This window comes from Aspergillus pseudonomiae, assembly GCF_009193645.1.
Source record: "Aspergillus pseudonomiae strain CBS 119388 unplaced genomic scaffold BDV37scaffold_24, whole genome shotgun sequence".
In the NCBI taxonomy this organism is placed as follows: domain Eukaryota; kingdom Fungi; phylum Ascomycota; class Eurotiomycetes; order Eurotiales; family Aspergillaceae; genus Aspergillus; species Aspergillus pseudonomiae.
The window spans coordinates 213,942-228,766 of NW_022476016.1; the positions used below are offsets into that span (position 1 = coordinate 213,942).

Sequence of the window (14,825 nt, forward strand, 5' to 3'; positions counted from 1 at the left end):
AAGCGGGCAGTTTGCCGGCCGTAAGGCCGTTGGTTTTTGTCCCAATTGTGAGTTGTCAAAGCCACCCATCAGCCAGTATTATCGTATCTTATTCTCCCTTTGATGGCCTAGCATGACGTCCAACTCCTGAGTCTATACCGCCCTCCTTGCGCCGTGTCGCCCTCCTTCTTTTCTCCCTATGATGCGCTGCATCTTCCGCAATCTCCGCTGTGTTCGCGACCTCGCGTCACTTTGACTTTCAGCGGCAGCAACAGCAATAGCAATAGCGTGACCGACAGACGTAAAGACAAAGGCAATAAACCACGCTGGTACACCTCTCACCCACGATCTGACGGCCAGTCCATAGGAGAACCAGGCACCTAAAAGCATGGCCGATAGCGCCGCTCACAACCAGCAGGTGTTGGTTGACTCTGCCCTGGAACAGTCGCTCATCCCCGTCCAACGCTCTCTCTCAACCTTCGAACGAGTCATCACGACCCATGCTCCTCTCCTCGAATCCCTGCTACTTCAACTCCCGACAGACTCCATTTTGAAACTCTACCACACTTCCCGCTACCTCCGGTCCTTTCTTAGATCCTATCCTACAGCATGGAAGCACTTGTCGTTTCGTCTATTCTTCCCTTCAGGTACCTCTTCACCCCTCCGGGTTGTCATTCCAGGGACTCTGGAGCCAGTGGTGGTACCGCGGCAATCCCGCCCTTATGCTCTTGATCAGCTGTTGATGAATGTGGTGGTCCCGTTCAGTCCGTGTTTGAGGAGTCTAGAGTTGGATAATACGGCGGTGTCTGGGCAGATACTCATATCGACTGTCTTGTATTCACGGCGCGAAACACTAGAGCATCTCTCCGTCCGGGGATGTAAAAATGTCTCCCTTAAATACCATATCATTCCGTATCTGACAATGTTTGGGCTTCAGTATGATGTGGATATGGAAAACAGCATTGGTAGCTCTTCATCTACCAAGCGTCTTGCACTGAAAAGCCTGTATACCTACCGATGCCGACATCACCGAAGAAGACCTTACCTCTCCTCTTCTTTAACTCGGAAGGATTCAGACTCGGAGCCGACCCATGAATTAGTCAACCTCTGCCATAAACTAGGGATTTGGACCGACACCGCGTGGTGTTCGACTCCCGCCGGGAGGTGCTATAGGAGGAGAGGTTACGTTTCCATGAGAGTACCGCAAGGCTCTGCGGAGGTCTGGGTGGTTTTTGACCGGTTATGGCGGTCGAAGAATTGGATTGGCCCAGTAGACCACAGCAGCCGTCCACCCAAAAGAGACGGTAAGCTGTGGGAACATGAGGAGACTGGCTGCTATGGTGAAGCCCTTGGGACAGGAGAAGGCAGGGACCTTGGCGAGGGTAAAATGTCACCGGCCCATTCACGTTGGAGCCATAAGCGGTTTGTGGAAAATATCCGCTGCGACAACTGCTACGAAGAGATTCCGGAAAGATGCGAACAGTGTAGTGTTCTAATGCACTGTGTTGGGTGCCGCAAGACGCTCTGTGCAAGTTGTGCTTATGATCGACCCTACGTTCGTCCTCGACGGCCCTCATCGCTGTCAGGGGAGTCTAAGCAACCTTTCTGGTGGGCGCCAGGGGCCACCACTTCTCCCTGCCTCATGCTGGATCCCTTGGAGAGTACCTCTGACAGTGATACCTTGAATCATAACACCACACCCCCTCATCCTGTCCTGAAATTTCACTGGTGTTGTACCGAACCAATCTTTTCCGGTGGAGGCGGTATCAGTATTGGAACTCCTAACCGGGATGTAGACCAGGTGCGAGCAGCGCCTCTGCCCCGTGGGCAAGGCTGGGAAGACCTGGAATACTCGGCGCAGGAGTGGAGTAAGACTTTTCCCAAGTATGCCTACGGTGATCCACGGAAACCTGACTACACACTCGAAACGGGACATATAGCTATGATGAAATGGTTGCTGGGGCCTCCAGACCGAGAACCCACGGCTTGCCCTCGAAATCTGTGTCAGGAATGTTATGACACTCCCCAGTGGAAGGTACACTGTAAAAGTTGCTCGAAGCCATTATGCATTGAACATGATCTACGCGGCCTCCGCTTACGCATTTGTGGATACCGTGACCTTACTCTAGAAAAGATGGCCATCCAAAATCGGCCCGGATCAGGCTCTCAACAGACCACCAGTGCTGTTGCTTCGTCGCATTACTTGAGCTCCTCGACCGAATTTGCATTGCCATATCGGACCCACCGGGCTGTCGACTCTACTGCAAGCAGCTTTACCGAGGATAATCCTGCGGATGCCGTCCCGGATGTTAGTAGCCACACTGTGCAAGGCGCTGACGACCCGCCAGGGCCCATTTCTCTTGTGCACCGCCGACTCAGGAGTGTCTCAGTCTCGAACTCAAACCGATCCCGTTCCTCATCACGTTCCTCCGTTGGTTGTGAATCACAGTCAGATTCGGCCAAGTGGCAAGGCTGCCAATCGTTCTTTTGCCCGCAGTATCGAGCTGTCGGCGATCAACGACAAAGGTGTGGTAGTGTCCTCCGTGAGTGCTCAAGCTGCTCGGTGCACGTATGCCAGGACTGCGTTGAGGCCAATCCTCCATGTAACTGCTCATACTGTGAGGTAAACTATCTGTGCCCGAACTGCCTCAAGCTTCGAGAGCAGGACGGAACCTGCCGTCGGCTGGAAGAGGAAAAGGCACGGAGGGAACAACGGTGGAAGGAAGATATGCAGATGCTGGAGGGGATCTTGGAGACTAAGATGGCAAACGAAGTTGCGGAATATGCGGGTCAGTTCTTCAACTCCGTCGAGGAGCCGGGCATATCTGTTGAGCAAGTGGAAGATGTTCACCAGAATGCTCCATCTCCGCATCATGTTCGCATCTTCGACGGCTCACCCTGGATGGGACCTATTACAGAGGAGGACGTAATCGATAGCATAGAGTAAGGGCCGAGCCGACTACATGAGGCTATACACGTTCGCTACTATCGTTCATCCTCTTCTTTCCGAGGTTAAGTTGAGTGGTCCGCCAGGTGTGTCGACTGCCCTGGCCTTCAGGGGGAGATGTCGAGTGATGCTACCAACCATGATTCTTTTTGCTAACATGCCACCCTCACTTGTTCACGGACATATATGATAATGCTTTCACTTTTCCTCATTTATTCACACACACTACATATCAGATTAACTACGAATACCCTATGAAGACCGAGATGCTTGCTGTTATAGACAAGCCAGCCCAGTCGAATTACATGATATCATAAAATTTCATGACATAATTAAAACATGTGCCATATCCATACTCTACAGACTCGTATTCAAACATCCACATTGATCGAATAGAAAAGCACCCGAAAGAGGCTAGTAAGCTCCAGCTCCATGCGGAACTGCCCCGCCAACGGAGAGAACAAAAGTCCAAACAATCACAACGAACACTGGGAATCTCTTTCCTGTACTTTCACATCCACTCAGTAACCAGCTCACCGAACACTCACAAATATAAAAAGCCTTTATCAAAACCCGTCAAGGTATTTCAAGCGTACATCTATTCTCCCCGCAACCCACTTCTATTCATTACCCCGCCATCCCCCTCTACAACAAGCACAGGTACTAAGAACCACCAACATCAGCTAACTTACCACAAAGCATTTGAGCAAGCGCATAGACCCCAAACCCAACCATGTCTTCTGCCGAGGCCGAACGCGATCCGAACCCCGCCGAACTGGCCGAGCGCGAGCGCGAGGAGAAGGAGCGCAAGGCGAAGGAAGACGCCGAGCAAGCGAAGCTGCCATACAAGTGGACGCAGACCATCAAAGACGTGGACGTGACGATTGCCGTACCGGGAAACCTCAGGGGAAGGGATCTGGATGTGGTTTTGACCAAGACTAAGATCAAGGTGGCGGTTAAGGGACAGGAACCTATTATCGAGGTAGGCTACGCTCTTTTGGTGATACCGGTGGGCATTTGAGGATGGGATAACTAAGTGTTTCACAGGGAGACTTTCCTCATCCGGTTATACTTGACGAGTGCTCATGGACGCTGGAGACGACATCGCAACCGCCTGGGAAGGAGGTGGCGGTTCATCTGGACAAGGTGAATAAGGTCGAGTGGTGGCCGCATGTGGTGACTTCTGCGCCCAAGATCGACGTCAGTAAGATCACGCCCGAGTCATCGAAGTTGAGTGATTTGGACGGGGAGACCAGGGCCATGGTCGAGAAGATGATGTACGATCAGCGACAGAAGGAAATCGGCGGCGCAAGCAGCGATGAGCAGCGCAAGATGGATCTTCTGAAGAAGTTCCAGGCGGAACATCCGGGTATGTTTGGACACTATTGTGCTTAGGGTCTCGTAAGGTTTACTAACATTCTGGTACAGAGATGGACTTCTCCAATGCGCAAATCGGCTAGTTGATGGGCCATTCGCGATGTGTATGAAGTAATGAGCAATAGTCTTTTCGGAAAGGGCATGAGAATTCAAACATTGATTCGTTAAAAGCACATGGGCTATATTAATAAGTAAACATTCCGAGGATATATCAAGATGGTTGCTCCTGTTGGCCGAATACGAGAGCTACCTGGTTAGGACTAGCGGCGTACAAATATACTTGACAAACGGCGATTCTTGTGCTATACTTCGTGTCAGTTATGCATCGAGTCAAAGGCATTATAGGCAGAGACTTCCTCGCCTTATGAATTATTCCAAATTCTCGTATTCACAGACATGAGCCAGTATGTTACTGTCCTTGCGAAAACTATCATAAATAGCCCAACCACCGTGCCCGGACCAGAAATGCAACTGGCAAAATTTTACAAAGTTAGCATTTCTACAGAGCACATATACCCCATAACATCCATTTCGTGGCTTTCCTCTTTAATACTATGCATTTCCAATACTTGCAGCCGTTTGTTCCCGAAGAGGGTGCAGTCGATGTATACGAGGAACAATCTGCGATTCAAGAAGCCATTATGCATGAGTTCTAAGGCATTCGATTCGGATTTCAAACTGTTCAAGTCATTGGATCTCTTCAGAGATGGTGAAATTCCATCCCTGCCGTTTTATTAACCGTACAGTTGGTCAATTTCAGGATCCACCATACCCGTCTGGATGCCCCCGATGTGCCATATTAGACGGAATACTAACGATTACAATTGACTACTAGTATTTAGTTTTTGTCTTGTGGCTCAGGGCGGTGTGTCTCACGCCAATGAGGGTCTGGACAGCTTCAATACTGTTCCATGATGTAGGGACAGACAACGGGGCTGAGTCCTCGTATTCCTCTCACATCCACCCAAAGGACAATCATTCCTTCCGTCTTATGATGAGAAAAGGAGGAACAAGTCTTAGTATCTGGTCTCTACTTATCCACACATATATCTCATAAAACCATCAACTGGAAGTTGGTTATAAAAAGCGATGCCAGCTATAGCAGACGAGTCTACTGGGAAAGGCCAGTCCCACAGCACCCACCCCACGACACTCCTGGACACCTTACAGGGCCGGAAGAGCCTATTTCGTGTGTCACTGTACCAATCGTCAGGCGCAGAAGACGGCGCTGAGAAGGTTTATCATGCCCGTCGATCGCACCGGAAGTCGCGCGCTGGGTGTGTGAAATGCAAGCAGCGAAGAGTTAAGGTACTCGCCACTTTCATACATACTCCTTGTATTCAAAGGAATGCAGGGCTGAAGGATCCTAGTGTGACGAGACTAAGCCCCACTGTCTGCGATGCCAAAAGCATGGAGTTGACTGCAGCTATGACGCCGGTCCAGTTAGCTCTGCGCGGAGCAAGGGTGTGATATCCTACTTCATCGACAAAGTCCCAAGCTTGACCGAGCAGGAATCAGCGGCATACACAATGTCGCTGCGTGCTGTCTCGTCCAAGTTAGACGAGCTGCTACGCTTGAAGCCTAAAAATGGTCATCTGCCTTCTACTCTGCGAGCATTGCACCATTTCCATGAAGCTACGATCCCTACTGTCAGCTCCGAGCGTAGCCAGAACATGATGAGGGGTAAAATGATCCAGCTGGCGTTCGATGTGAGGGCTCCCTGCCATATCCCCATTCAGCAAGCTAACCGGGCCCAGTCACCGTTCCTCATGCACGCCATCATCGGCGCAGCAACATCCCATCTCCGCCGCATCTACCCCGAAGACAACGCCTACACGATGGTGGAGGCCTACCACTGGCAAAAGGCCATCAATCAGTACTCCGAGGAGATCTCCACCGCCGTCGGCCCACACAACATGGACCCCCTCTACTCCGCCTGTCTCCTCATGACCATCCACTCCTTCAGTCTCGAAGAATACAACCCCCGCAGCTCCTTCGTCTTCTCCGACGACCCCGAAGCCCTCAACTGGCTGATGCTCCAAAGCGGCCTGCGCTATCTCCTCGGGCTGACAGTCCCCTGGATGACCCAAAGCATGTGGTGGGACGTCTTCAAGCGGTCTCGCGAGGGTAACCCCCTCTACGACGACCATCGTCCCGGACGTGTCGACCTACATCCGGAACTCGCCGACATCTGCGGCATAGACGATACCACCACCGAGGAAACAAACCCCTACCACTGGCCCCTGCGAATGCTAACCCCCTTGCTCTCCCTCGAGCGCAGCATCAAGACGTTCACCCACTATACGAATTACATGGGCCGGCTCCTGCCGGACTACTACGACCAGTTGTTGAAGAAGGACCCGCCTGCATTGATTATCCTCAGCTGGTGGCTGGCCATGATAGTAAATCTCGATGTCTGGTGGATGGAAACGAGGGCCAGGTCCGAGTGCGTGGCGATCTGCATGTACCTGGAGGAGAGCGACGATCCGCGCATTCTTAGTCTGCTGGAGTTTCCGGCGCAAGCTTGTGGGTATTTACTCAAGCATGTGCAGGAGCGGATTGCGTGTCAGTATGATTTGGTGTTGCTGTAACTTTACCTGGTAGGACGAGACTGGTCGAGGTTTATGTATGACTTTGTGTTTGGTGTTCCGTGCGTTGATGTGTTTACTCGAGCGTTTAGAGTGTACTATTCCACATGTGGAAGTCTTATGATTTGAACACGTATATATGTATATGTATTATGTACGGGGTAGTCTCATTAGATGACGCAGATCAAGCCGAACAAGAGTGCCCTTAACGCCGATTACCCATATCCATGCATAGATAGTAAGTCCTCTCAAAGTCCATCATTACTCGTATAAATATGTGGTGCTCCAGTGGCCAAGATGTAGTATCGGTAAAGAAAGGAAAAGAGGAAGAAAGATCGTGGAGGAAGAGGCAGGGTGAATGGGGTAGGAAGGGGTAAAGAGACAAGACAAAGCCCCCCAAGCGATGTCCCGATCGGTCAACAGACCAATTAAGCCTCGATATTGCAAAACAATTTGGAACAACTATTGGTTCTCCCACGAGAACCTCCGTGGTCTCCCAGACTCATGCTCTTCATCGAAACTTCTTCGCGACAACACATTCCGGACTAAACCGTGCGGCCTTTGGAATACAGGCCGGGGCTGCGCAATCTGCATCATAGCTACCTGCTGTGGCGGCAGCGGATACCCCGATGAAGACACTGACATAGACCTCGACGGCGCAGGAGAGACCCCGCGAGATGAATACGGCGGCGGCGGAGTGTCCCTCGTTGCCGTCGAGGTATTCCCGTAGCTACTGGGGAAAGAGATAGCGGAAGAGACCTCCGAGGTCAGGTCTTCGGGATTGTGGTTCCGGTTAGGGGCCATCTCAAAGGCGAGACGGTCCTTTTCATCTTGGAAATATGTGGAGTTGCTGGCGTTCTCAGACGATGACACTGGTGGATCCCGCATGTGTGCTTCTAGCGTTTTCTCCTGAATGCTCACGGGTCGTGGGGTATATCTTGGTAATGGGACGACGGGGCTGTAGCCATCATCCTCGTACATCCCTGGGGGACCATTGCTGTCGGGATTATATGTGGCGGTGCCATTGTCTCCGTTTTGGGGTTGATGACGAGGCTGAGCCGGCGGTTGAGATGACAGTGGGGAACTGCGGGTCACGCAACCGCACAGTATGTTGAACATGGACATGGCGACTCAGGAAATATTTAGAGAAACAGTCAGAGGTTGGGTGATACGAAGGATAATCTCTAATGACTCCGACGAGGGGAAAGGAATCAAGAAATAAGTCCTTGTGACTAATGCGGGAATCGGGATCTGTATACGATGTACAGATGGTCAATGCGGTCGGCCTGATAAGAGTGGAGCAAAGATGAATTGTACTCAGTGCATGTCCAGCATGACGGTCGGCACCCGCAGAGTGACCCCGTGGGGTGATGATGCCAATTTATGCACTGGTGGGAGCGAAATGTCCAGACAAGGACACAGTATGCAGGAATGCGAGGAAGTGAGGAGAAAGCGAAGTGACATTCGAATGGGGTGTGGAATCAGAATGGGGGCATTCGTATTGGGGAGTGCCTGAGGCAGCGTAAGCTCAGGCTTGTTGCTGATCCTCTCAGGCATCCATATTTTTGATTGGCTGCGATAAAGATAGCTTTCGGGGATCCACTGATACGGATGGCGCCTGAGGCAGGAATGGGGGTTTTTTTTTTCTTTTCCCCACCAGATCTTTTTTCTTCTTCTCCGCAACACCATTTCTTTCCCCTCCATTGATCGCGGTCTATTTTGTATTCCCTCGTTGAGCCGCATAACGTTCTTTTCAGTCTTGAGGAAGATGGCTCCAGATAACGCTCACTCCTATGATGACATTATAAAAGTCACCCAAGAGGTTCAACCTCCCATGATTGCCCCGCATCGTTCGCACGACCCCTCCAACAATCTCAAACGCAGTGATCCCTTTCAATTCGGTTCTCGCTACCTGGAACAAGGCGACGACGTCTTCGAGTTCAATGCCTGGGATCACGTCGAACCCGACGACGAATTCTTAGCCTTCGCAGAAGTCCAATACGCTAAACAGCGCGAGTCGCCCGCATCGGACTTTGACAAGTTTCGTTTCAATGCAGACCCCGCCAAATGGTGGAACTTGTTTTATAAGAATAACACAGCGAACTTTTTCAAAGATCGCAAGTGGTTGCAGCAGGAGTTTCCCATCTTAGAAGAGGTTACCCGTCCCGATGCCGGAAAGAAGGTCGTTCTGGAGGTGGGCGCAGGCGCAGGAAACACGGCATTCCCGTTGATCAACAACAATGCGAACGAAGAACTCATGGTCCATGCGTGCGACTTTTCGAAATATGCCGTCAAGGTTATACGGGAGAGCGAGCACTATAACCCGAAGCACATCACTGCGGACGTGTGGGATGTCGCTGCCGAACCCGATGAGAACAATGACTCCCTTCCTCCAGGGCTGACGGAGGAATCAGTTGACGTCGTGGTTTTGATCTTCATTTTCTCCGCCCTCAACCCGAACCAGTGGGAAAAGGCCCTTCGCAATATCTACCGGGTCCTGAAGCCCGGTGGTAAGGTCTTGTTCCGTGACTACGGCCGGGGAGACTTGGCTCAGGTTCGATTCAAGAAGGGTCGGTATTTGGATGAGAACTTTTACGTACGTGGAGACGGCACTCGTGTGTTCTTCTTTGATAGAGATGAGCTGGAAGAAATGTGGGGTCGGTGGACACTCGAGAAGGGTCTCCCGGAGAAGGCCGAAGGTGAAAAGGCCGTTACCGGCGAGAATGACGGTGCTTTCAAAATACACGCCTTGGCATATGACCGGCGGTTGGTGGTCAACCGCCAGAAGAAACTGAAGATGTACCGTTGCTGGATCCAGGGCCATTTTGAAAAGCGCGAGAAGGCTGTTGCAGAGAATGACGAAAAGAGCGAGTCGTGATCGGGGTTTATTGAAAATACTTAAGCATACAGCTTACTGCAATGCGCCTTGCATTCGCCTCCGATTTGGCGCTGCTGGTCCAGGCAACTCAATTCAGGACCGATTGGCTTGGGAATCCCAGAGTACTGGGTTTGAAGGGCCTATCAGCTTGCACAACGTGTCACGAGAAGATATTCGATGCCTCCGCACGCAATCTTGTCAGGTCTTGCGGAGACCCTCGACTACAGCTGGCTTAGCACTATGCACCACCATGGACGACATGTTTGCTAGAAAAAGCTCCGCTCATAGAGTACTTCACGATGTTATGATGATATATGCATGTATCTATAGATTTCAGGATACCAGCCCGATAAACTTGCTAGAATTTGACCGACTTTGTCTAGAGTATGACAACTGAACATATAAACTCGATACAAGCATGACAACTCGTATAGGCGCAGACGCCCATGGGCTTAGTCCGGATAAATGCTACTGGAGGGCATCTCCTTAGTACATTTCCATTACCACGATCGTAGTCGAAATTGAGCCCCTGTGTCCTGTGCTCTTTCTTTTCGCTACCGCCGTCTATTCAATCTAGCCCACTATAACCCCTAAGTAGATCTCGAGTACAGCAATTAACAATCCCTCACCTCTGTATTCCTTGCGTGCCTATGTGCCATATTGTAAATTTGAACAAAGAATCTAAGGGATCTCAAACGGAGATACCTCAGCTCTGCCTCTCGGGTATGCATCTAGTATCCCCGAACTATACAGTGTATATATACTCCATACACAAAGAGCCATAGAGAGTGACCGGGTGACCGTTTAAAGAAGATCATTAACATTATATAGTATACTACTCTCACTCTTTCTTATTAGACCTAAACCCCCACCGCCAGTACCCAGCACACACCATACATACAACGAAAGTCCCAAGACCCCCCCCCATTAAACCTCCTTCCCGATATCCCTAATCCTCGGGCCCCAAAACCAAAGCACGAAGGGAATGGGCACGCCCAGCCCCAGATAAAGCAAAGCGAGTAGAGTATTCCCCCACCCAAACCCCAGCCGGTCATACAAGCTGGGCGCAAAGATGGGGAAGGCAAAGCCGAGGATATTGGACAGCATCCTGGTGGCGGCGTTGGCGGAGGCGGCATGCGCGAACTCGTCCAGCAGATAGGCCAGCATGCCCTGGCCGACCATGAAGCAGCCGGCGGTGAAGATTGCGGCGCCGATATCGACGACGACCCACGAGATGCGGTGCTCGGCGGACCAGCCGTACCAGACGAGGCCGATGGGGATCAGCAGCACGCTGGGGATCATGTAGGGGATGCGGAACTCCGGGGTGACGATGGCGCCGGGGCGGTCGCGCATGCGCCGGAAGATGTAGTCCATCAGGTGGCCGCCGGCTTGGGCGCCGATGGTGGTGCCGATGGCGATGGCGAGGTAGTTTAGGCTGGAGATGGTTTCGGATTCGTGGTAGCGGTCGATCCAGAGGTTGGCGTAGGTGGAGAGCATGAGGACGTAGATGCCGAAGTCGAGGCCGTAGACGATGGCCAGGAACTGGATGATGGGGCGGGTGAGCAGGAGGTGCAGGGGACGGTGGATGTTCTTTCGGAGTTGGGCAAAGAGGTCGATGTAGAATTGCTGCGTCAGGGGGCTGTTGTCGGGGTATAGGTTCGGGTTCTGCGCTCTTGCCTTGCGGCGCAAGAGGGTTGGTGTGTATGATTCTTTCAGGATGAATGCGCCGAGGACGGTAACGAGCGCCTCGAATGAGGACAGGATCCAGAAGAGCCAGTGCCAGTGGATGTGCTGTGAGGCTAGCCCTCCCATTATTGGCCCTAGTGCTGGTCCCAGATACGGGATGAGGGTGGCCAGTGCCAGGGACTTTCCACGGTCTTTGGCATGGAACATGTCCGCCATGATAGGTGCTGTTAGCTGTGTTCTTTGTCAGCGATCTTGTTTCACGGAGAGTCTTTATAAGCAGGCACTCACCGTGACACCAGCGCTTGCTCCGCAGCCTGCAAGAAACCGCCCGGTCATCATCAGTCCTGCGTTGTTTCCAACGGGACAGAGTGAGTTCCAAAGTATGTACCAGACATTGGAAGTCAACCACACAAATTTCCGGCCATATATCTCGGACAAGGCAGCGACGAGAAAGGGTCCAAACGCCAAGCCAAGAAGAAAGATTGAGAAGCAGATCTGCGTGACGGAAATGCTCAGGCCCACGTCCTCTGCAATCTGGTTCAGTGCCGCAGCCATCATACTGGTCGACATGAGAGTGGCCAGTTGACCGCAGGACACCACGAGAGCAATGGAGACTTTGCGGGTAAGCGACCAGTTATATGGGTTTTGGGAATCATCTGGGCTATCCCAGGTGGCCTAAACAGCGAGTGGCATCAAAATTAGCCATTCGCATCATCGAGGATGGTTAATAGGGTGTGGGTGCGATTACACCATGTGCTTCTCTGAGTCCATTGAGCTTAGCTTCGGCTTCATAGTCGACTATAGCCGCATAGTTTTGGTCTCGGCCTGCCTCCACAGCAGCCCCCTGTGGGATCTCTTTAGGTTCAGCCGTCATATTCGCGAGGATCACTGCAAATATGTTGCCAGAGATGTATATGGACTGAACTAAGTAGATCTAAACACCACGAATGCCAATGTTTTGTTTTTAAATTGCGTTTTTTCAGTTACCCCATGATTTTGGGTCTTTCAATGTCAAGTGGATTGACATGTAATTATCTTTGAAGAGAAAAGTGAAGAAGGGATGGTCGGACATGTCGGATGTTGCATTCCAGAGTGCTTACGTCGTGACCGAAAACAGTAAGTAGCTTGGATGTAACCTTTTATCTTATCTGATTTGCGTGGCAGATTTTTCCGATAGGCTTTGAATACGGCAAACTTAGCCAGCATCAGTTCATATTCTAGTCAATCTACTAGATATACTTCTAGGGGTGGGATATTCCTGCGCTAGACCATGATGTTAGGGCTAGACTAGTCACAGTCTGCGGGATACCACAGCCGACTGATAAGACACTGATATTCCGCCAAGTTTGGGCAACGAAGCTTGGAATTATTCCATGTGCTATGGGTAACCAGGTATGTGAGAATATCTTCCTAGTGCTGACCGGTTAAGAAGTTCCGGGATCTGCTATCTTTGCTATATCCCTAGGGCTTATACCAGACAAGCATATGCAAGCCCCATCTGACTCTTCTTGTTGAGCTAGATAGTAGTATTTCGGAAATGAAGTGATAATGAAGGCAAATATTTCTAATTAGCATTGGCAACATATGTAACACCTGTACTCCGCATTAGGCTCCGAAATCCAAGCCTAGAGATCCGGTTTCCGCCCAATCATGAAATACATCGGGGTGAAAAGGCCAAGCCTACCACCCTCGACAAGATTGTCACCACCGCCGGCGAGCTCGGTGGCTGTTTCGGATGTTCCAGATGGGGCCAGTCGCAGACTTTCCAGCGCCCACAGCAGGTAACCCATCGCTCCTCGTCCGACCTTCGTCATGCGCAAAACAGTGAGTAGATCCCAGAGGCTTCGTGCGTGCCGCAGCTCCCCTGCAATAGGGTAGTACCATGGAATAGGATCTGGCCGGGCTGCTAGGTCTTCTTCATGTTTGAGAACGAACCCCGCTGCTTGGATAGCTTCGGCGGCCTCATCTTGAGTACGCATGTTAACAATGCCATTGCCGCGCTCAATCCCCAGTCGAATAGCACGATGCTTGGGATTAGATTCATCGAAGCGATCCGTCATGACCCATTCATATACACCAAAGCGGCCGCCTGGCTTAAGGACGCGGAAGATCTGTTCATATACTTTTTGAAGACTTGGGGCGTGGACCGTGGCTTCGATGACATAGACTGCATCGAAAGTATTACCTGGGAAATCAAGATGCTAAGTTGACAGTCAGTGAGACAAAAATTCTTATAATTGTGAAATATGGCTCCATCATGCCTACCATGAAATCACCCTTGACAAAGGACACCTGATCCTCCAGGCCTGCCTTCTGCGTATGTCGTGTTGCGCGTGCAATCTGATACCCATTATTGTTGACTCCAACCACCTGGCACCCAGTGAATCGAGCAATCTCTCTCGCTGGACCCCCAACGCCACATCCAACATCCAGAACCTCCATTCCCCGCTTGATGCCCAATTTATATGCCAGGTAATGCTCGTGGCGCGCCAGAGCCTGGAGGAAGGGCTCGCCGACAGTGAATCGACAGAAATGGAATGATTGTGCCCATGCTTCTTCATAGAAATCTGTTGCAAGGTCGTAGTAGCTGTACAGGCCAGCTAGTCAGCGAACAACTGTTTCAAGTGCACCGCAGCAGAAAAAAGGCCACTTACTTGTTGACCACACCCATGTACTCAGACATTCTCTCTTTTCGGGCCTCGTCAGTCGTGCCGTCGATGCCCTTTTCGGTCCTCCAACGCCGCACATATTCGTTTGTGATCTCCCGATGGGCTGCGTTGTTCTTTTTGAGCATGGCGAAGAAGGCATTCTTCTCCTCTGCCGACTTTCCATGCATGGCCTTGGTTAATGCAAGGTCGGGGTCGTCTTGCAGGGCAACGGCCATTGTGAGATGCCAGTAGTCGATGTTGTGCAGGAAGGGCTTTGAAAGCGAACGCCTTGAGATAGGGAGAGAAAATCGGTAGAATGAGAGATGTGCTTGGACAACTGTTGTGGTATGAAAAGGAACAAATCGCTGAGGCAAGACAGCAACAGGTCTTTATAGCAGTAGAACTCATGTTCGTTGCATAGATACCTTCGACAACAGCCATTATCGTATACATCGTATACGCTCTATACGACAACTAGGGCTCAGAGACCGCTTACTCATATAAGAGCGTGAGCCAATTAAAGGCTTTACTGGCATCGTATCGGCATCGTATTTCAGATAATGCGCCAAAGTGGGTCACAGCTGGGGTAAAGTAGTGGGTACCTGGCGGTAGTACATCATTCCAGCCATGTTCTACACAGACTTCCATGCTATATCTGTATGCTGGTGGAGGCCAATTGGAAACTGTGCTTTCCAAGCCCCTGGGATAACCTGCCGACAGAA

General features: G+C 51.1%; 7 protein-coding genes across 7 annotated transcripts; 4 read left to right on the forward strand and 3 right to left on the reverse strand.

Annotated features, from left to right (window-relative positions):
• Positions 1-50: 50 nt before the first annotated feature.
• Positions 51-3,373, forward strand: BDV37DRAFT_245500 (uncharacterized protein). Its single transcript, XM_032081658.1, has one exon. The coding sequence runs from the start codon at positions 368-370 to the stop codon at positions 2,924-2,926; it is 2,559 nt and encodes an 852-aa protein (XP_031942626.1). The 5' UTR covers positions 51-367; the 3' UTR covers positions 2,927-3,373.
• A 5-nt stretch (positions 3,374-3,378) lies between these two features.
• BDV37DRAFT_245506 (NudC domain-containing protein) lies at positions 3,379-4,759 on the forward strand. Its single transcript, XM_032081659.1, has 3 exons — positions 3,379-3,908; positions 3,974-4,295; positions 4,355-4,759. The coding sequence occupies exons 1-3, from the start codon at positions 3,660-3,662 to the stop codon at positions 4,384-4,386; spliced, it is 603 nt and encodes a 200-aa protein (XP_031942627.1). The 5' UTR covers positions 3,379-3,659; the 3' UTR covers positions 4,387-4,759.
• A 458-nt stretch (positions 4,760-5,217) lies between these two features.
• On the forward strand, positions 5,218-7,065 carry BDV37DRAFT_95417 (Zn(II)2Cys6 transcription factor domain-containing protein). Its single transcript, XM_032091490.1, has 3 exons — positions 5,218-5,611; positions 5,674-6,012; positions 6,061-7,065. Exons 1-3 carry the CDS (start codon positions 5,393-5,395, stop codon positions 6,892-6,894), a joined length of 1,392 nt encoding a protein of 463 aa, XP_031942628.1. The 5' UTR covers positions 5,218-5,392; the 3' UTR covers positions 6,895-7,065.
• A 1-nt stretch (position 7,066) lies between these two features.
• On the reverse strand, positions 7,067-8,338 carry BDV37DRAFT_95492 (uncharacterized protein). The gene is made up of 2 exons (XM_032091491.1): positions 8,209-8,338; positions 7,067-8,142 (listed from the first exon to the last, which is right to left on the reverse strand). Exon 2 carries the CDS (start codon positions 8,014-8,016, stop codon positions 7,354-7,356), a length of 663 nt encoding a protein of 220 aa, XP_031942629.1. The 5' UTR covers positions 8,017-8,142; positions 8,209-8,338; the 3' UTR covers positions 7,067-7,353.
• A 222-nt stretch (positions 8,339-8,560) lies between these two features.
• On the forward strand, positions 8,561-10,191 carry BDV37DRAFT_245511 (tRNA(Thr) (cytosine(32)-N(3))-methyltransferase). The gene has a single exon (XM_032081660.1). The coding sequence runs from the start codon at positions 8,660-8,662 to the stop codon at positions 9,767-9,769; it is 1,110 nt and encodes a 369-aa protein (XP_031942630.1). The 5' UTR covers positions 8,561-8,659; the 3' UTR covers positions 9,770-10,191.
• Positions 10,192-10,696: 505 nt separating this feature from the next.
• On the reverse strand, positions 10,697-12,329 carry BDV37DRAFT_293222 (major facilitator superfamily domain-containing protein; the record flags this gene model as incomplete). The annotated part of the gene is made up of 3 exons (XM_032089360.1): positions 10,697-11,686; positions 11,744-12,130; positions 12,204-12,329. 3 exons carry the CDS (start codon positions 12,327-12,329, stop codon positions 10,697-10,699), a joined length of 1,503 nt encoding a protein of 500 aa, XP_031942631.1.
• A 751-nt stretch (positions 12,330-13,080) lies between these two features.
• On the reverse strand, positions 13,081-14,339 carry BDV37DRAFT_281983 (sterol methyltransferase; the record flags this gene model as incomplete). Its single annotated transcript, XM_032086931.1, has 3 exons — positions 13,081-13,656; positions 13,721-14,042; positions 14,110-14,339. The coding sequence occupies 3 exons, from the start codon at positions 14,337-14,339 to the stop codon at positions 13,081-13,083; spliced, it is 1,128 nt and encodes a 375-aa protein (XP_031942632.1).
• Positions 14,340-14,825: the final 486 nt, after the last annotated feature.